The following is a 20,490-nucleotide window of genomic DNA, read 5'->3' as shown; positions in this document are numbered from 1 at the left end:
AGAGGGGGAGAAAGAATCCCAAGCAGGGTCCACACTGAGTATGGAGCCCTACACCGGGAACAATCTCACCACTGCGAGATCATGACCTGAGCTGAAACCTGAGAGTCAGACGCTTGACCAACTGAGCCACCCAGGTGCCCCCTTAATTCTTGATCACTGCTATACTCCTGGCTCCTAAGACAGTGCCTGCCCATAGTAGAGTCTTACTGAATTTTTAAATTTAATTAATTAATTAATTAATTAATTTTAAGTAAGCTCTATACCCAACGCGGGGTTTTAACTCACGACCCCGTGGCATGTTCCACCGATGGAGCCAACCCCGACTGTTTTTTTAAATACATGAAAATAAATGGAAGATAGAATACTTACCTGGATGATCTGATTCATGTGAGAAGTGAACCCTAGACTTAAGACTCCAATCCTTGGAATTTAACTACATTAGTATTTTCATCACTGTTATTATTACCTCATATATTATTATCATCCCCCCATCATCATTATCAACAACAGTGCTGCGTTGCACATGGGGGTTCTTACTGTTTATTGACTGACTGAATGAATGAATGAATGGACAGACATCGACTTTACAGCTAGCCTTAAACTATCTTTCTAGTCTTATTTACTATTCCCCCTCCCCCATTCTAACTTCTTACATATACTATGCTCCAGCTACTCAGAAGCAATCATTTTCACTTACCACACTATGTCTCCACATTTCTGTGTGTTGACTTATTCTGCTATTCCTTGTATTTGGAATTCCCATTCTTTGTTTGGTGAGTTCTCATCCTTTCTTTAGGACCCCATTTTGCATCCCATCTAGATAGTCTTTCTCACTTCTGGCCTTCCAGTTCACTATGCCTGCACCACTGAAAAACCCATCTCCTGTCCTGAATTATAGCTGTTTGTTGACATAGCTGACTATTCCCTCAGATAAAGAGCTCCTTGAGGGCAGGGACAGTAAATTTTCCTCTCTGTATTCTCAGGAATCATTGCTGGGCCTGTCACATAGCAGTTTCACAGTATTTGTTGAAATCAGTCTGATATCAGGGGCGCCTGGATGGCTCAGTCGATTAAGTGTTGGACTTTAGCCTAGGTCATGATCTCATGGTTTGTGTGTGGGTTTGAGCCCCGTGTTGGGCTCTGTGCTGGCAGCTCAGAGCCTGGAACTGCTTCGGATTATGTGACTCTGTCTCTGTCTCTGCCCCTCCCCTGCTCACACGCTCTTCCTCTCTCTCTCTCAAAAATAAATAAATGTTAAAAAATACTAAAAAAAACAAAAAAACAAACAAAAAAAAACCCCAGAAATCAATCTGGTATCAGACAGGCTACATGATATGTGCTGGAGGAGATGATATACAAGGCTGGTCCAAAACACAGTCCCTGACCCTGAATGCTTACAGTCTAATTGGAGACACAAGGCCTTTTCATAGGAAAAAATATCATTAAAAAACAGTGTATTCTAGAATTAAATATGAGAAAGGAGAAAGCTTGGTGTGCTGGAACACGTATAGGAGTGGACTTGGTTTCTGGTCCCTACTTTACCATTAACTCACTATGTAGCCCTGACACCTTATTTCTCTTCTTTAGACTTTGGTTTTCTTCTCTGTAAACGAAGATGATCAGAAGGCTTGGATGATTTCTAAAGCCAGATTCCAGCTCTGACATTCGGAGTTTGGCTCCATGGAAACTAGGTGGAAGAGACATGGTTAGAGCTCAGTAGTCTCAGTTTGCCCCCTGCTGGTCACTCGGCAACATCACAGTCAGGGTGACAGCTGTAGGCTTTTCCCAGGGCTGGAGACAGCAGAGCTCAGAGCCTGATAAACAAAGAACAGTGGGACAATGACCATTCTAGAAGAGAACCAATCAGGCTTCCCCCTGGTTACTGGTAGGTGGGTATGGAATCCTACACTCCTTCAGAATAAAGGAATTTAGGAGATCGCGCTCTCTGTTCTCAGCCTCCAGCTGAACCCATTTCATATCTGTTTCTTTCCAAACCAGAAGGAGTCAATCTTTGGGAGGCTGCTTTGTAGTCCTCCTGAATTTTTCTTCTGCTCCCATCACAGTGCTCTCTTCTGAGGCAAATTCTTCATTCTGGTCAGTATAACTATCCATTTATTTATGACAAAATGAGGGTTTCTCTCCCTCTCACTCTCTTCCTGGAGTAGGGCCATGAGCCAAAGTGAAGGTAGTAGAAGGCTTTCTTTGGTAGGGTGGGGAGAAGAGACAGACTGTGCTAGAATGAGGCATGTGGTTTACACTGTTAAGGTAACACTAGCAGAGAGAGGGTTGTCTTTTAGATGTTTCATTCAAAGTGGGATTGGGGAGGCCATTTGCCCATTTATTTCCTTATTCTCTATATGTTGAACCCAAAGGACTTCTTTTTTTAAATATTTTTTTTAATGTTTATTTCATTTTTGAGAGAGAGAGAGAGACAGACAGACAGAGCATGAGCAGGGGAGGGGCAGAGAGAGGGAGTCACAGGATGGGAAGCAGGTCCCAGGCTCTGAGTTGTCAGCACAGAGCCCCACGCAGGGCTTGAACTCACCAACTGTGAGATCATTACCTGAGCTGAAGTTGGCACTTAACCAACTGACAGCCACCCAGGTGCCCCAAACCCAAAGGACTTCTTAAAGTCACCTCAATTTCCTCCAAAAAGCCCCACAATTAAATCAAAGATGGAATTGGTTACTTGGCATCTTGGGCCAGAGCATAGAGGAAAAAGAATAGGGACTCTGAGGGTAGGGAAGAGAGAAGTAAAAACCAAGGGGAAGGGAGGTGGGGCAGAGACAGAGTGAGAGCTGCTGCTAATTCCATGTGGATTTATAGGTATCTAGAGAGGAAATTGTAGGAAACTAAAGAATTTTTTCTCCACAAATGTGCTTGTTTGCAAACAGAATTTTTTCTTTTCTGACAGTGCACGATACTTTGAACCCTACTAAACATTAAAGGCGTGACTACAGGGATAACACTCATTCATCCCACATTACCTGGAATGTGCCAAATACTGTACCCAAAGCTGGCCCACCCGAATGGGCTCAGCATCCATACCTGGCCTGCCTGTTCACTGCTGAATTCTTAGCACCTGTCTTATGCTGCCACCTAGCAGGTGCTCAAAAGAGATTTGTTGAATAAGTGAATGGTAGCTGCACTGTACTTTGTCCAGTAATATCTCAACTCCATGAGGGTAGGAGAAAGTCTACTTAGATTTTCATGCCTCACTGATAATGATAGGATTGAGAGTTACCCTTATAAAATACAAATCCATATGTAGAACTCCTTTGGTTCCAATGTTAAATCTTTCAATAGTCTCCCAATATCCTGAGTTTCTCTGTAAAATGGAAACAATAATATACACACCTCACAGGGTTACTTTAGGTCTAAACGAAATAAACATATCATTGCTTAGCGTGTTCCAGCATGTTGTAGCTGCTCAATAAATTCTAGTTCCTTTTCTTCTCCAATTTTCTAGCCTAATGTCCAATCCAGTGTTTTAGCCATATTGAATTTCTTATCAGTCCCACCACACAGGAATGCCAGGAAGGCCGTCCTCTCTGTCTGCCTGGTGAACTCGTCTTGTCCTTCAGAACAGAGCTCAAATGTTCCCCTCTTCTGTGAAACCTTCTGTCCATGCCCTCTTGCTTTCTGCTTCCTCATTACCCTGTGTGTGTCTCAGTCATACAGCATGTTTCTGTTATACTTTTTTTTTTTCACTTATACTTTTGCCTCTCTGTTAGGCTGTGACCTTGACAGGTGCAGGGACCAAGTCTTACTTGTATTTGTAGAGTGTTTAGAAAGAGTCTGGGAGAGGCTGGAAAGATGACAGAAGGATTAGCTTTGCAAAAGAACTGCTTCTTGGGTGCCTGGGCGGCTCAGTTGGCTAAGTGTCCGACCTCGGTCCCAGTCATGATCTCACTGCTTGTGGGTTTGAGCTCCGCATTGGGCTCTCAGCTGTCAGTGTGGAGCCTGCTTCGGTTCCTGTCTCCCTCTCTCTCTGCCCCTCCCCAGCTGGTGCTTTCTCTCTGTCTCAAAAATAAATAAAAACTTTAAAAAAATCGCTTCTTCCTCTGAAACAAAAGGGAAGGAACTGAAGATGAATAATAGTAAGAATGTAGCAAGAATCTTTAAAGCAACAGGGAAGAGGCCAAATCTCAAGGGGGGAAATCTGGCTTGAGGGAGAGAGAATACAGGAAGAAGATGTCATCCCAAGAGATGAGGAGCGTAGAGGAGAGGGGGCAGTGGTATGGTCTGATCCTTCTCCTTCCTAGATGTGTGAGGTCTCAGGATGGACTCAGCACCTGGCTTAGCAAGAAGGGGTTCTTGGGCCTGCAAGGCAAAACAGCCTGGCCCCACAGAACTTGGCTGAATGGCCTTGCTTCACATCTGAGTCTTTCAGTCCAGCTGGGAGAGGCTGGAGGCTCCAGATGCCAGGAAGAGGGCAGGTTTGCAGTGATGTGCATGAGAGATTCTGAAGAGCTAGTGGTGGTATGGAACCATAGACACGCGATGAGAAAGATAGCAGGTAATCTGGGCAGCAATGCAATCCTCAGGAGATATGGTAGGAGTGACAGAACAAAAGCAGCTGGAGAGGGAGCATTGGTACATATGACGCACTGCTATTTGTTCCAGTTGGCATCTTTTTAAAGAAATATTTATTCGTGAAAGAGAGAGAGGGAAAGAGAGAACGAGCAGGGTAGGGGAAGAGAGAGAGGGACGCAGAGGATCTGAAGCAGGTTCCACACTGTCAGCACAGAGCCTGTCACGGGGATTGAATTCACAGACCGCAAGACCATGACCTGAGCCAAAGTCAGACGCTTAACCAGTTGCATCACTCAGGTGCCCCTCCAGTTGGCATCTTTGATGACTGCGTTAAGGTGAGTCTGTGAGTCTCTCTTCCCTCAGTGGTCTGTGGTATAGGTGGGGACTTAGAAAAAAGACACAACTCCGACTCGTTCTACTCTAGGCTGTTGTACTAAGTTTCTTAGATTGTTTCGTAACTTACAAAGCACCCTTGACAACTCTTTCCAGGTGACACTTCAAAAACAACAAACCATTATCTTAATCAGAGTACTTTGATGCAAACAACAGAAATTGTGAGAAATTTAAGAAAAAAAGAGAATTTACAGGAAGGATACAGAGTTGACAGGAAAGCTGGAGAGTTGGATGTGGAAAATGGGTTTCAACCTAGGAAAGCCAGGCATCAGGCACCACAACCAAGTCCGTGCCTCAGGAATGATCTGGAATGGCCACCATCACTATGGTAGGGACTCCCATACTCCCAAGCTCCATCAGGGACCCACTGTGATTGGACACCTACTGTTTCTGTTGCTCTGAATAATTCTAAACTTGTCTACGTTACATTTCATTCCCTGAAGATTCAAAGTTCAGAGAAGTGTGGCCAGGTGGCCAAGCCTGGGTCATAAGTCACGTTGTAGCTGCTGGGGGGCAGGTAGAATACCTCCCTGCTTCAGCTTCCCTAGTCTCAGCAACACTGCAAATACAACATAGAATGGGGCATTCCTCCAAGTAAGAAGGACTCCAGATGCTGATGGTAAACTAAATAAAACAAATTATCCACCACGCCCTCATCTTTCAGACTGCTTTTCCTTTCCACTTCTGTTTTTGTCAGTTGTCAGTTGTGGTCATCATGTAGGGTTCCTAGGCTTGACATGTTAGGACCATCCATCGCTCTCATTTTCCCACACAGTAAATAACTCTCCAAATTTCTTAGGTTTGCCTTACCTTCTGTCCCTGCTATGGCTTTAGTAAGATTACTCTGGCAACAGCATAGAGGAGAGAAGAGACTGGGAGAAATTGGGAGTCAGATTCATAGAATGTTAAAGCTAAAAGAGACCTTTGAACTTATCTGTTATAGTGGTCTTATCTAGGAGTATTCATTAGAATTGCTATGGCATTAATAAAATACATATGCTGGTATCTCACCTTCAGTAGATCTGAGGTGAGATTTTGGTGTGTGTGTGTGTGTGTGTGTGTGTGCACCTTTCTGAGGTGTGTTCCAGGTCACAAACTGCTCAATTTCAATACCCCCCCTTTTTTTTTTTAATTTTGAGAGAAAGCACATGTGAGCAGGGGAGAGGCAGAGAGAGAGAGAGAGAGAGAGAGAGAGAATCCCAAGCAGGTTCTGTGCTGTCAGTGTGGAGCCCAATGGATGTGGGGCTCAGTGGACATGGGGCTCCATGGATCAGGGCTCCATCTAATGACCTGTGAGATCATGACCTGAGCCAAGATCAAGAGTCAGATGCTTAACTAACTGAGCCACCCAGGTGTTGCACCAATACCCTGTTTTAAAGATGAGGAGACTGAGGCCCAGAGAGAAGTTAGGTGTTTGAAATCACACAATGAGTTAACGAGAAGGGTGAAGGGGCCAGGACCAATCCCAGATCTCCTGGCTTTTGGTCTAGTGCTACTCAGACCTCTTGTTTTTTCCCTCTGTGAAGGGAAATTTCCCGTCTTTATTTGTATCTAAGGAAGCATGCTGCATGTCTATCGTTCAGCTCTTCCAACAGTAAACAGGCTTCAGATCAAGAGCCCCAAACTGTCGAGAACGAGCCCACACCAAGAGCCCCAATCCTAATGGTAGTTAGTTTGATCTCTGGACCACAGGCCTCCTTGTCAGAATCTGGGCAAAGCGCCCTCAAGAACCTCAAGTGGGGAGTGAAATGAGGAGGATCCCTGGATAAAGGACAGTCCAGCTGAAGCCATACTTCTGTGTTTGCCAGGATTCTGACTGGGCCTCTGTGCACACAAGACCTTGTTTCAATTACTCATTGACTCTTCTTCAATTCTTGACTGTTCTTTAGCCATCTGGTTCTCATCTTGGGAATCTACTTCTTTCTTTTTCCTGCTCTCTGACTTCCACCAATCACTCTGCCTTGGATTGTTTTACCACCAGTTCAGACACTGTTTCTGGGCAATGGAAACCCAGGGCCTCTGATGCCTTCCATTACATTATGTTGCTTTTTTTGATTTTGCTCTCCTTATGAAACTTGTGCTTTCTTATAAAGATTCCCAACAGGAAATGCCATTTGCTTAATGTCCTCCTGCTCCATATCTACCTTAGTGCAAAGAAAGCAAAGGGTAGGAGAATTGCTATAGTAGAACCATCTATCAGAAGGGAGCCATTCTTTCTCCCATACCCTCTGCATCCAGGGGGGCTGGCATCAAAGTCACTCACTGGGTGACTAGCCCAAGTAGGAATGTCATGGTAAGAGCTGTCCTTTAGGAAGTAACTCTAAGAGCTGTGGAGCATGGATTGGAGGAAGAGAGGCTGTGGGCAGGGAGACAACCTACTGCAGCAATCTAGGTGAGAGATGATGGGACATGAATTGGGTGGTGGGAATGGAATGAATAGGAAAAGATAGGTGGGAAAATAGTCACTTTGGTGGGAGAAGTGGCAGGATTAACAAACTGACAGATGTGGTAGATGAGAGAAATGTAAAGAACCCTAGGTTTAGAGCTTGAGGAACTAGGAGGATAGTACCTTTAACAGGATGAGGGAAATAAGAAATATGCTGCTTTTGAAGGAGGGTGGAAGACAGTGACTTTGGTTTTGTACACGAGGGATGCAGACATTCAATATGATGTTTCCATCAGGCAGTTGAAAGTGCAGGGCTGGACTCAGGAGGTCTGGATGGCCGGTATCAGTTTGTGAGTTTCAGCTGGAAGAAAGTGTGAGGTGAGAGTGGGGGCACACCCAAAGAGAGAGGAGGATTGAGCCTAGAAGAAAACGCAGGCTTAAGCCCCAAATAAGGGGGAGGGATCCAAGGAGTCTGGGAAAGGGCTGAGGGGTTGAGAAAAAACCAGGAAAGTCTGATTTTGCCAGCCAAGAGAGGGGAGTTCCAGGAAGAGACGTGAATAGGGAAGATATGGAGACGAGAACTGACAAGAAGCTGTTATTTTTGGTAGTTAGTTGCTGGTCACTAAGTAGGCCTGGTCACAACAGCTACCCTTTCATGAAATGAAGCACTGAGGGAAGGTTCTGGATAATTCACATAACCCCCCACTCACTTCAGCCTTAGTTATGAAGGTAGTGCAGGATAAATGTAATTACTTCATAAAGTTTAACATCGCTCAGAATTTCCAAATCCCCTCAGTCCTCAACTTCACCAGGTTCGATAAGAGGAAATTGCAAAAACTGGAGGGCGAGGCTGAGGACGACATAGAAGGTAGCTAATAAATATTAATGAGGTTTCGCCTCCCGCCAATCGGGCCCGGGGAGAACCTTCTCCCGGCTCATTGGAGCCCCGCCCCCTCATAAATATGTAGCCGGTACCGCCCGCCGCGCACTGCCCCGCCCTCTACTCTTCTCCCTCGCAACGGACTCTCCCTTCAAACGGGAAACAAGATGGCGGCGGCAGGTCCGAGTACTCGGGCCTCTTCCGCGGCGGCAGCGGCAGCTCTGAGTCGGCGGGGCCGACGGGGCCGCTGTGACGAGATGGCGGCAGCCAAGACTGGGGCCCCGGGCGCGGCCTCTGGTCCCGCGTTGCTGGTGTTGCCGCCGCCGCTGCTGCAACCGCCGCCACCGCCGCGGCTGGAGGAGTCGGGCTGCGCCGGGTGTCTGGAGACCCTGGGCGAAGCGGCGGCCCTGCCGTGCGGCCACTCGCTGTGCCGAGGCTGCGCCCAGCGCGCCGCCGACGCAGCGGGCCCCGGTTGCCCGCGCTGCCGTGCCCGCGGCCCGGGTTGGGCCCGCCGTCGGGCCCGCGACGACGGCCAGGCCGACGCGGAGGTGCAGGGCGAGCGCGCCCGCCGCGGCCAGCCGGAGCGCTGCCGCCAGCGCCGGGACGGGGGCGCGGCCGCCGCGGGGTCCAGGCCGGAGCAGGAGCCGCGCGCCGCGGCCACAGAGCCAGGTGGAGCTTTCCCTCCTCCCTTTGGGGGTCTGGAGCGAGGCCGAGCGCGCCCGGCCTGGCCTGGTTGGGGGGTGGAGGGTCCCAGGCCGTGCTCGAGCGGCTGTGTAGAGTTCGCGTGGGGTTGGAACTGGGCACTGTCCAGGCGCATCTGTTTCTGAATTTTGAACTTCAGAATGAAGTACGGGCACTATGGATTTGGAGGGGCAGTGAGGGGATCTCGCGCCTTACGGAAGTTAGAAGTTTGGAGGGAAACAGCATTCTTGGAACAAGTTAGGGCCAGGTTGGAATGGTGTGTGGGAGAAGGGTTCCTAACTTTGCAGGAGCCCTGGAGGATCAGAGAAGTGCTTGGTTTCGTGTTGGGTGAAGAGCTTGGGGTCGAACTGCGTGTTGAGAAGTGGCTCCTGGGCCTAAATGGATTAGTGAGAGGTATGGAGTATCCGGAGTTAAGGGGGCGGGTTGAATTTGAGGATGTGAAGAGAGCTTTTCAGACTAGAGTGTGGAGTGGGTTGAGAGAATGAACTCACAAGCGCAATTTTCACAAAATCTTGACAGAGCCTCGCACATCGGGGTTATTTATATTTATAATTAATAACTCCAAAAATGAATAAGCTCCAGTAGTACTCGACAAAAAAAAAAAAACAAAACAAAAAACAAAAAAAACCAAAACAACAACAAAACTGGGTGGGGGTTAAGTTTCGTAAATGGAGATTGGTTGGCAGGGGCTGCTTCTGTCTCCATGGCTGTGTAGGTTTCCTGCTATCATCCTGGCAGTTAAAAGTTGCGGGACTGTTGCTTTCAACTTCTTTGCCTTTCGATACCTCCCACAGCCTGCCCCTCTGGTGCTGAGCTTGACGTTGAAAGTGCCCTGTAAAAACACAAAACAGAACTGTGTGTAACTTAGGACTCCGAGACACATCCAGTCAACACAACGTCTATGTTCTTTGATAAAAAAATGCTTACCTAGGAGGAGATTTCCAAGAAACATAATTAGGAAAGGCCAGATATTTGCACCTTTTGTGTTGGGAATTCTGCCATTTTTTTTTTTTTTTTTTTTTTCAGTAGGGAAAAGGAAGCATTGCTTGTGTATGAAAGTGCAGTCTCTAGAAACTACAGTTTCCGGAATGCAGGCTGTTTTGATTAAAACAGACACCTGCCACTGTCCTAGGATACCTTACTTTTATTTCTTTGTCTTACTTGGCTATATTCCTTATTTTTCCTTTTAAGTTTCACAACATCCTTATGAGAGAGGTACTTTTATTTCCATTTTAGAGATGAAATTGAGGCCCAGAGAGGTTAAGTAACTTGCCGAAGCGTGAACCCCAATTCTATCTGATCCTTGTTCAGAGTAGGTGAGAAGGCCTCCCCAGATGTCATCTAATTTGTGGGTGCTGAGTGATGATCTCATATGCTCTTTAGTTTGCTTCAAGTTCTGAGATTATGTTAAAAATTTCTCTGGTCTTCCTACTAGTACTATTGATTATATGGTCAAATAAGATAGAGATGTCTGTTCTCATTCATAAAGTCTGGACTCCTCTGTGAAATATCAGTTCTGGACTTTGATTCATGAGAAGGAGTATGGCTTGATAATTTGTGCAAACTTTTTCTGATGAAGAAATTTGTCATAAAGTGTATCAGTGATTAAGGAAAATTATATAAAATGAGATTCCAAATTAGTATCTATTGAATTACTGAGTATCCACCAATTATATGTTTATATGAGGACTGTGATGAAAAATATTTTTCCTTAAATATTCTTGTCGGATCATTGAGTGTATATAATTACAGGCTTATTAAGTCAAATCATTATAGGAGAATATTGCTGAACAGGGTTTGCGAATTATCTTCTAGCTTCAGTGGGTTGTCTGGACTTGTTAGAGTTATATACAATTTTTTAATTTAGAATTTTAATATGCCGTGCATTCACATAATCCAAACACAAATGTAAGAAAGTGTACAATGGAAAGGTTCCTCCTATCCCTTTACTCATTTCCCACTACCACCAAAGATTCTCATTTATTCTTCCACAGTTTCTTTATGCTTCTACATAAAAATTCAAATGTATTTATTTTAGTTTTTGATCTTTTTATACAAAAGGTTGTATATTGTATACATTGTTCTGTAACTTGCTTTTTTCCATATAAAGATACATGATGGAAAGCTTTTCATATCAGTATATAGAAGGTTTCTTTATTCTGCTTACAGCTGCAAGGAATTTCATTGAATGGCTATAACAATTAACTGTCTATTGGTAGACATTTAGGTTGTTTCCAATCTTTTGCGATTATAAAAAGTCAGTTATAAAATTGTTATATACATGTGTATGTGCATTTATATGGAGAGGTCACCTGTAGCTTTCACCAGATTCTCAAAGGGATGCAGAAAGAACGGTAGGAACCATTGTTTTAACCCAGGTCCCTCATTCTACAGAAGAGAGAACTGAGGCCCAGAAGAGAGTAGAAAGTGACCAGCTAATGGTCATCATGAGTTAGTAGCAGATAAACAAGGACCAAAACAATAACCCATAAATAAGGGCTAAAACATAGCTTAATTCACAGTTAAATGCTCATGATGACTTGTAATAGGGAAAACTAAAAATACCAGTTTTATAAAAACTTACATTGTGTTTTTGAGTGGGAAACAGCAACAGAACTAGCAATTTTAGGTATATTCAGAAGTATATTGCTTAGCAGTTTTTTGGGGGCATAGTTAGGTTAATTGATAAAAAGAAAGGTCAGAATTCCTTTATAATACTGGAAATTAAATTTTGTAGTAAATGCACTGGTGCTTAAGTGAAATTCTTATATATATATTTTTTAATTTTGTTGAAGCCCCATGGCTCTTTTGGAATTGAATTGTCTATAATAAGTATAAGAGTTTGTGCTTGTAGAAAATTTTGGTTGTGTTGTGACATTTTTGTTTTTTACCAGTTTCCTGACAAGCTTTAAAATTCAGAACCCTAAGGACTCCTGTATAACATGTTTTGTTTTATTCTTATATGCCTTGTCAGTTTGCTTTTGGATATAGTATCAGTTGACTTGTGCAACATTGTGTGAAAGCTACTTCAACTTTATGTTCCTTGAGGTTATAGCTCATCGCATATATTGACATAGTATTTGAACCATTTTGAGCAGTATTCACAAGTATGTAATGAATGTTTATGCTGGGCCAGGCACTGTTCTAGGTTCTTGGGAGACCTTAGTGAATGAAATGTTCAAAGATTTCTTCTTCTTGGAGCTTATATTCTAAATTTAGAGGCAGTCTTGGTCCATTGATTAAAAATAAAAACTGTAGCACATGGGCATATATAGGTACTTTTGCAACTGCATTTGGCCCTTGAACAACAGCGGTTTGAACTGTGTGGGTCCACTTATACATGGATTTTTTCAATGAATACATTACAGTACTGTAAATGTATTTTCTCTTTCTTATGATTTTCCTAACATTTTCTTTTTTCTAGCTTAGTTTATTGTAAGAATAGAGTATATAATGCATATAACATACAAAATATGTGTTAATCAGCAGTTTCTATTATTAGTAAAGCATCCGGTCAACAAAGGGCTACAAGTCAAGTTTTTGGAAAGTCAGTAGTTACCGTAGATTTTCAACAGTGCTGAGGGTCAGTGCCCCTAACCCCTGTGTTGTTCAATGGTCATCTGTATATACAACAGCAATACTTAAGTCTCATTGATAATAATTAATGAATCTTAAGAATTAATTTAGTCTTTTGATATGAAATCAAGAGTGACCATTCTAAATTATACTGCTTCTGAAATTGAAACCAAGACCTTTTTAGGATAATTCTTTTTCTTCTACCCTGGGTAATAATTGAAGAGAAAAGCTACACAAAGGCCAATGAGTCCTTTTTATTTTTTTTATTTTTTTATTTTTTGGAGAGAGAGAACACGAGTCGGGGAGAGGAGCAGACGGACAGAGAGAGAGAATTCTGACACAGGTCTTGATCCCACAACCCTGCGATCATGACCTAAGCCAAAATCAAGAGTTAGACTCTCAACTGACTAAGCCACCCTAGAGCCCCACCAATGAATCTTTTAAATTAGCAGTTAAAACTTAAAAAAAAATTTTTAGTGTTAAAAGTACGTTTCAAAAATTGAATAGTACCTCATTTATCCCATCCCTTTCATCACCCCTCAACCTCCCTGTTCACTTAGGGTTAACATTATACATTTAAAAAAATTCCTCTTTCTGTGACAAACAAGTAGTTCTGGTTTATTACTCAGTTGGCAGACAATGTTTGCTATGTGTGCAGCCTAAATTGCATTTAGGACTAATGAATAATGAAATCATGTGATTGTAGTGTAAAAGGATAAGAATTTCCCTCAACTGTAGGGATTTGTTGTAAAATGTATAAAATGACTCAACTTTTTATCCTGAATGACACGTACACATATTCCAGAATTTGAGAGTGTCCTTATGTGTTCTACTAATGCAGGAAACAATTCAGAATGAGATTACCTCGCCAACTAAACACTAATTACCATTAAAGGAATATCTGTATCCTATAGAATTCAGGGTTGAGCCTCAAGAATTTAGGAGGTATTTGGTTTTCTTCTTATCCACTTCCAAACTTCCAGTTAATCCGGACAATTGCCTACCCTTGAATTCATTTATATCTGAGGGTTTTTTTTTGTTTTTTTGTTTTTGTTTTTTTGTTTTTGTTTTTTTGTTTTTTTTTGAGTGTAGGATACGGGATATGTTTGTCAAATGTCATCCCACTAATTCAATGAGCATTTTGGGGGCACATGCTCTGTAAGATAATACAGTAAAAAAGGGGAATAAGACATGGTCCCTGTTCTTTAAGATTCCACAGTCTGGTTGGAGAAATGCCTTATCAAAAATATTACAAAGTAGTAAGTGAGGTAAATGCATAATGCCAACAGAGTATAGGAATGGGATAACTAAGCATCTGGAGGAGAGCTGAGGAATTTGAGCTCTATGCTGAAAAGGTAGGAATTTACCAGGTGAGAGAGGAGGGGATGGCCATTCCAGGCAGAAGAACCTACATGCACAAAGGCATGAAGTCTCTTGGCATATTCAGGGACTGACAGGAAGTTAAATATAGATGGATTGTGGGACTGAAGTGGGAAAGAAGAGAAGGGACTGTGGAAGTTAGATCACAAAGGGCATGGTATGTCATGATAAAATAATTTGGGACTTTGTCCTATAGACAGTACAGAGCCCTTACAGATTTTTAAGTAATGACATCATCATAATGATGTGCTTTAGAAAGAATATTGGTTGGGGTATGGAGGAAAGACATGAATAGAAATGAAGAAGGGAGTCCAGTTAGGGGACTATTTTAGTAGTCCAGGCAAGAGATGAAGAGGGCCTGGACTAAAGCAGTGTCTGTGGGGATGTTTCCTTCCGTCATGCATTAATTTAGTAATCATTTGAGGGTCTTCTGTGTGCTAGGCAATGGAACTGCATATAGAATAAAGCATGATTCTTTCTCTTTGAGTCAGGGTAATTGGGAAGATGGGCGCACAAACATGCAACTGAAATGTGTAATAAATGCAATTATAATGGTAATGCAAGATATCATTGTAGAAGACAGTAAGGAATATGTTAATGGGGCAAGTTAATGGAGCAGGATCTGGAGACAGATTGCCTGTGTTTGAATTCCAGCTCTGCCATTTATAGCTGTGTGCCATTGCGTAGGTTGCTTCAACTCTGTACCTTGGTTTCCTCATTTGCAAATGGGGATAGTAATAGCAAAATCATAATGTTGGTAAGACTAAATAATTAGTAGAATGCTTGGCATATAAAGAACTCAATGAAGAGCTTCCAGCTTGGATGGGTCAGAAATGGCTTCAGTGAAAGGCAGACACTTGACCCTGAGTATTCAGTAGGTGGATGGGGGCAGGATGAAGATGAGGGAAACCGGTATGTGCAGAAGTACAGGACTCTGAAATAACAAGGAGACTTCCAGGGATTGTAAGTAGGAGTGATTGGAGCATAGACTACATGTGGGAGAGTGGGAGGAGATGGAATTCCAGAAATAAGCAGTTACTGAATAACAGTGGACTTTGAATGCCATGCTCAGGAGTGAGGATCCACTGAGGAATTTTAAAGAAGAGTTCCATCTTTGCATTTTAGAGTGATTACTCCTATGGGGTTAATGTAGCAAATGGATTGGAGAGCCCAGATTCTCTTTTAGCAAGAGGGCTAACTTAGATGAGAAGATGCTTCTGCTGCAAATATCCAGAAAAGCTGGATGATATTGAACTAACAATTCTTTTAAAAGAATTCCTGAGCTTTCAGGAAAGACAGGAAAATCTCCAGGTTCTAGAAATAAAAATGGAACTAAAAGCCAAAACTTTAGTAAGCTCATGCTGTGTTGCCCTAGAGTGGGGGTGAAGGGGTGGAGTGAGGGGCTATTTCTGGTTTTCTATTCCTAGTGGATTGAGTTTTAGCCACAGAAAAAGGAACCAAAACTAAGACTTCTGCATAAAACTGGGATTCTTGATGTGCATTCAAAGTGAAGGGGTGGGCAGAGGATAATCTTCCTACTGGTACGAGCCAGTAATAAGAAATTTTGTCTTGATTTACTTGGGCTCTATGCAGAGAGGAAATGGAGAAAAGAGCTTTCCTGAGAAATTGAAGCACACGATGTATGCCTTGCTCATATTTGGGATCTGATTTTATATTATATGGCTTTAAGTATCACCATGCTGAGAAATTAATATAAAAGCTGGCTCCAAACTAGTGATACCCATGGATCACCTGGAGAAAGGAAAAAAAAGACTCTAAGAGGTACTCCCAACTCGCTCCAGAAGAGATTCTTTAAGAAGAGATAAGCCCAACCAAAGATGAACTTATAATTGAATGTGACACCCGAGGAAACCATTTTCTAACATAAATGAGACTTAGTAGCTATAACAAGCAAGGGGATTCTATCTCCAGGAACTGGGATAGTAGAATAGCAGCTTAAATGATAATTTAAATTGGCACATTTTAAGTGACTAAAGACATTAAAGAATTAATGGAAATCTCAAGAAGTGAGAAGGACATTATGAAACAGGTGCATTTAAAAAAGAGCTAAACATAATGAAAAATATAGTCAGGGAGGTTAAAAAAAGCTCAGTGAATAAGGTAAGCACTAGTTTACACGGATGAAGAGAAAATCAGTAAGCTGGGAATTAGATATGTGGAAATTCTGAGGATGCAGAACAGTAGGATAAAGGAAAATCTGAAAGAGAGGTGAAGAGAAATGAAAGGTCAAGAAGACCCATCATCTAATAGTTACAGAAGGAGAAGAATAGAATGTGGGAGACATGGAATTTAAAGAGATGGTGACTTGAGAGTATTTTGGAATTAATAAGAAGACATGAATCCTTAGGTTTTAGAGTCATGAGGCCCTAGAAAGAATTAAATGAACAAAGCAAACAACCCCCACAACTAAACACATTGCAATGAAACTGTAGAACACCACAGGCACTTTAAAAAGCAACCAGAAAGGAAAAACAAAGGAGCAACAGACTGAGAGCAGACATCTTATAACCAAGAGAGGCCAGAAGAAAATGGAACAATGTTTTCTCAGTGTTGAGAGATCTGAATTTTGTATTCAGCTAAGTTATAATTCAAGAGTGAGGACAAAATAAAAATATTTTCAGATAAACAAAAATACAGAGAATTTACCACGCTGTTTCTGAAAGAACTATTATACTGAAGAATATACATCAGCAAGAAAGAAATGTAATGGGAGAAAATAGGATACAAGAAAACATGGTGAACAAAGAAATGGGTAGGTAAACTAAGTGAATATTGACTCTATAAAGCAAAAATAATTATGACTACTATGTGGGGGTTAAAACCAAAATGGGACTAAAATATCAGACAAGGATAAAATGTAAGCTGGGAGGGAAGGTGATCAGCATTGAAGAGTTCTAAGGTTCTATATATAGTTCAGGAGGATAGAGATATTGATTAACTTTAGGCTCTTGGTCAGATGCATATTAAAAATTTAAGGGTAACCACCAAAAGAAATGGAATGTAAACTCGATCTGCTGCATATATATAGAACCATACACCTCCCAAATTAGAGAATACACATTCTTTTATTTTTTTATTAAAAAAATTTTTTTTAACATTTATTTATTTTTGAGAGACAGAGTGTGAGCAGGGGAAGGGCAGAGAGAGAGTGAGAGCGAGAGCGAGAGCGAGAGAGAGAGAGAGAGAGAGAGAGAGAATCTGAAGCAGGCTCCAGGCTCTGAGCTGTCAGCACAGAGCCTGACATGGGGCTCGAACCCACAAACTGTGAGATCATGACCTGTGCCAAAGTTGGGCGCCCAACTGACTGAGCCACCTAGGCACCCCAAGATTTTACATTCTTTTAAACAAATGTAGAACATGCACAAAGAAAGTTTTAACAGATACCAAAGATTGCTATATAAACTGTTATCTCATCCCAGTACAATAAAATTAGAAATCAGTGACAAATATAACCAATCCCCCTCCCAGCCCCATGTTTGGAAATTTAAAAAGCAGAAACAAACATCTAAATAATGTATGGTGAAGAACAAAATCATGGAAATTGGAATATATTTAGAGTTGAGTAACAATGAGATAGTAAACAACTATCTCAGAATCTGTGGAGTATAACTAAAGCAAAACTAAGAAAAATTTAAGTGTCTGAATTATGTTTCATTAAATCCTAAGATGCCATCATTTGTAAGATGTGCTGTCATTTACCAAACAATGCTTTACTGTCACTCAGACTTTTTAACTTTGTACTTACTGAAAGAGTTCTTATAAATTTATTACAGATTTAACGTATCACTTGAGCATATGTTTATAAAAGGAAGTAACGTGATAAATTAGAATATTCCTGTGACTTCATATTCAGAGCCTGATTCTTCTAAATCATAGAGGTTGTGTTTTTCTATGTAGTATTGTTTACTGTGTCATTGAGACCATTGGTGATACAGAATTTCTTAAAAGAGTGTTCCACAGCTCTAACATTTTTCTTTTCTTTTTAAGGAAAAGAACTTTTTAATTTAAATTTTAGTTAACACAGTGCAATATTGGTTTCAGGGGTAGAATTCAGTGATTCATCACTTAACATTTAACACTCAGTGCTCATCACAAGTGCCCTCCTTAGTATACATCACCCATCTAGCCCATCTCCCACCTCCCTCCCTCTGTCAAATTCATAGTTTGTTTTCTATTATCTAACATTGTTCTTTAACACTGCTGACACCCATCGTGTATGGATGCTCATGCTTTTTTGAGCTTGCCAAATGGCATCAACAAAATGTTTTCAGATGAGATTTATAGTTCTTCCTCAGATGGCCTTTATAGGCTAATACTGAGGTTACAGTTGTCCAGTCACCAGGGATAACCACCAAATCATACATTTTTTGGTGAGCTTACTCTTTAATTGTGTACATTTATACATAAATAAGCAATGACAGTGCCATCATCACTGCTGCCTGGCTGACAGTGATTATAAGACTTCAACTGTAAGAAACATCCCAATTTCAGAGATGTTAATATGAAGAAATGTAGGTCCTAGAACCTGTAAGATATTTGAGTTGAAGAAAGCCTAAACATTATTGAGTTAAGTGGTGAACCGAAATAGTTAGAAAAGTAATAGCAGAGGGGCACCTGGGTGGCTCAGGTCGTGATCTCACGTTCATGAGTTCCAGCCCTGCACTGTCAGTGCAGAGCCTGCTTGGGATTCTCTTTCTCCCTCTCTCTCTCTACCCCTCCCCTGCTCATGCTCTCTCTGTCTCACTCCCTAAATAAACAAATAAACAAATATTAAAAAAAAAAAGATTAAACCCAAAGGAAGTAGAAGATAGGAAAGAATAAAAATAACAGAAATTAATGGAATAAAAAAATAAACAGTGAAGAGGATTAATAAAGCCAAAATCTAATTCACTGAAGGTCGTAATACAAGATTTATATTATCGGGGCGCCTGGGTGGCTCTGTCGTTTGAGCGTCTTAACTTCAGCTCAGGTCATGATCTCACAGTGTGTGAGTTTGAGTCCCATGTCAGGCTCTGTGCTGACAGCTCAGAGCCTGGAGCCTGCTTCGCATTCTGTGTCTCCCTCTCTCTCTGCCCCTCCCCTGCTCATGCTCTGTCTCTCTCTGTCTCAAAAATAAATAAAAACATATAAAAAAATTAAAAAAAAGGTTTATATTATGGACAAATCTCTGGCAAGATTGGTCAAAGAAAAAGAAAAACAAGAAGGCATAAATGATATTAGGAATGCAACAGGGAATACAACTACAGATGTGATAAAGATATAAAAATCCCGTAAATATAGAATATGGGCTTTATGCCATGAATTTGAAATATTGCATAAAATAGTTCATTTACTAAAAACTGCAATCTGTCACAGATTGCTTAAGAATAAATAGAAAATATGAACAGAAATGTAACTAAAAAAAAAAGAATAGTAAAATCTATCCACTAAGTAATATGTAGATAAAATAAGCAAAATCCAGAATGTGGGAAACTGCAGGATACATGGCCCATTACCACAAATAATGTGAAGAAGAAGGAGGAAGAGGAAGAAGAGGAAGAGGAAGAGCAATAGAAGGGAAACCTGTAGATGAAAAGACATGACAAATTTAAGTGCGTGAATTTATTTGGATCCTGATTTGAAAAACTGTCAAAACATTTGATAGGAATTTGAACATTGTTTGGATGTTTGTTGATATTAAAGATTATGAAATGTTCAACGTGACAATAGTTACATATTTTGTAAGAGTCCTTTAGGAGAGATACTAAAATGTTCCCAGATAAGATGATTTGATGTCTGGGATTTGCTTCAAAATCATTCCTTCAAGGGGAGTGGGGAGAGGTAATGATTGGGGGAATAGATGAAATATGATTGGCAATGAATTGATTGTTGAGGCTGGGGGATGGATAGGTTGGGGTTTATTATACGGGTATCTGTAATAAATATTTGGGACTCTTCTGTAATAAAAGGCAGAAGAAAAATTCTATCTGCTTAGGATGCACCAGGCACAGGGTTTTACAGGTTACCCAAATATTGCAGGATGCAGACTATTCTAGGAAAGAAAAGTGTTTTCAGGTTCCTTTTGGAAGGCTTTTACAACTTGATATCAAAATCATACAAGGACAGCATAAGAAAGGAAAAATACAGACCAATCTCATGAATGTAGATTTAAGAAATCCAAAATGAAATATACACTAATCTAGTAGTGCATTAAAAAAAAACCCTCAAAACCAAGTAGCATTTATTCCAGGAATAGGGTTTCAGTTTAACATTAAGAATCTAATGTAATTCAGTATACAGCATTAATGAACTAAAGGAAAGTAAAACCATATGATCATCTCAATAGATTTTTTTTTTATTTTTGGGACAGAGAGAGACAGAGCATGAGCGGGGGAGGGTCAGAGAGAGAGGGAGACACAGATCAGAAACAGGCTCCGAGCCATCAGCCCAGAGCCCGACGCGGGGCTCGAACTCACAGACCGCAAGATCGTGACCTGGCTGAAGTCAGACGCTTAACCGACTGCGCCACCCAGGCGCCCCTCAATAGATTCTTAAAAGAGCATTTGACAAGAATTTACCATTCATTCATTTAAAAAGCTAGAACACCTGGAATAGAGGGGAACTTTTTCTTTTTTAA

At 41.5% G+C, this 20,490-nt stretch overlaps 1 protein-coding gene and 1 long non-coding RNA gene across 6 annotated transcripts in view; one reads left to right on the top strand and one right to left on the bottom strand.

The window, feature by feature from the left end:
* The first annotated feature begins 8,339 nt into the window (after positions 1-8,339).
* Positions 8,340-20,490, top strand: part of RNF169 (ring finger protein 169) — a 108,136-nt gene continuing 95,985 nt past the window's right edge. For all 4 annotated transcript variants that reach the window (XR_009249688.1, XR_009249687.1, XR_009249686.1 and 1 more), the window contains exon 1: positions 8,340-8,864. Coding sequence is in view for 1 of the 4 variants with exons in the window: in XM_058687765.1 (XP_058543748.1) it covers positions 8,363-8,864 (502 nt within the window). In the remaining 3 variants the exon portion in view is untranslated. The remainder of the gene's footprint in view (positions 8,865-20,490) is intronic.
* The window catches only part of LOC131487259 (uncharacterized), a 42,249-nt gene continuing 31,186 nt past the window's right edge, over positions 9,428-20,490 (bottom strand). For both annotated transcript variants that reach the window (XR_009249690.1, XR_009249689.1), the window contains exon 3: positions 9,428-9,729. This is a non-coding gene — a long non-coding RNA (uncharacterized LOC131487259). The remainder of the gene's footprint in view (positions 9,730-20,490) is intronic.

The sequence above is a fragment of the Neofelis nebulosa genome, chromosome 10 (genome assembly GCF_028018385.1).
Source record: "Neofelis nebulosa isolate mNeoNeb1 chromosome 10, mNeoNeb1.pri, whole genome shotgun sequence".
In the NCBI taxonomy this organism is placed as follows: Eukaryota; Metazoa; Chordata; class Mammalia; order Carnivora; family Felidae; genus Neofelis; species Neofelis nebulosa.
This window is presented reverse-complemented; position numbering and strand designations above follow the sequence as displayed.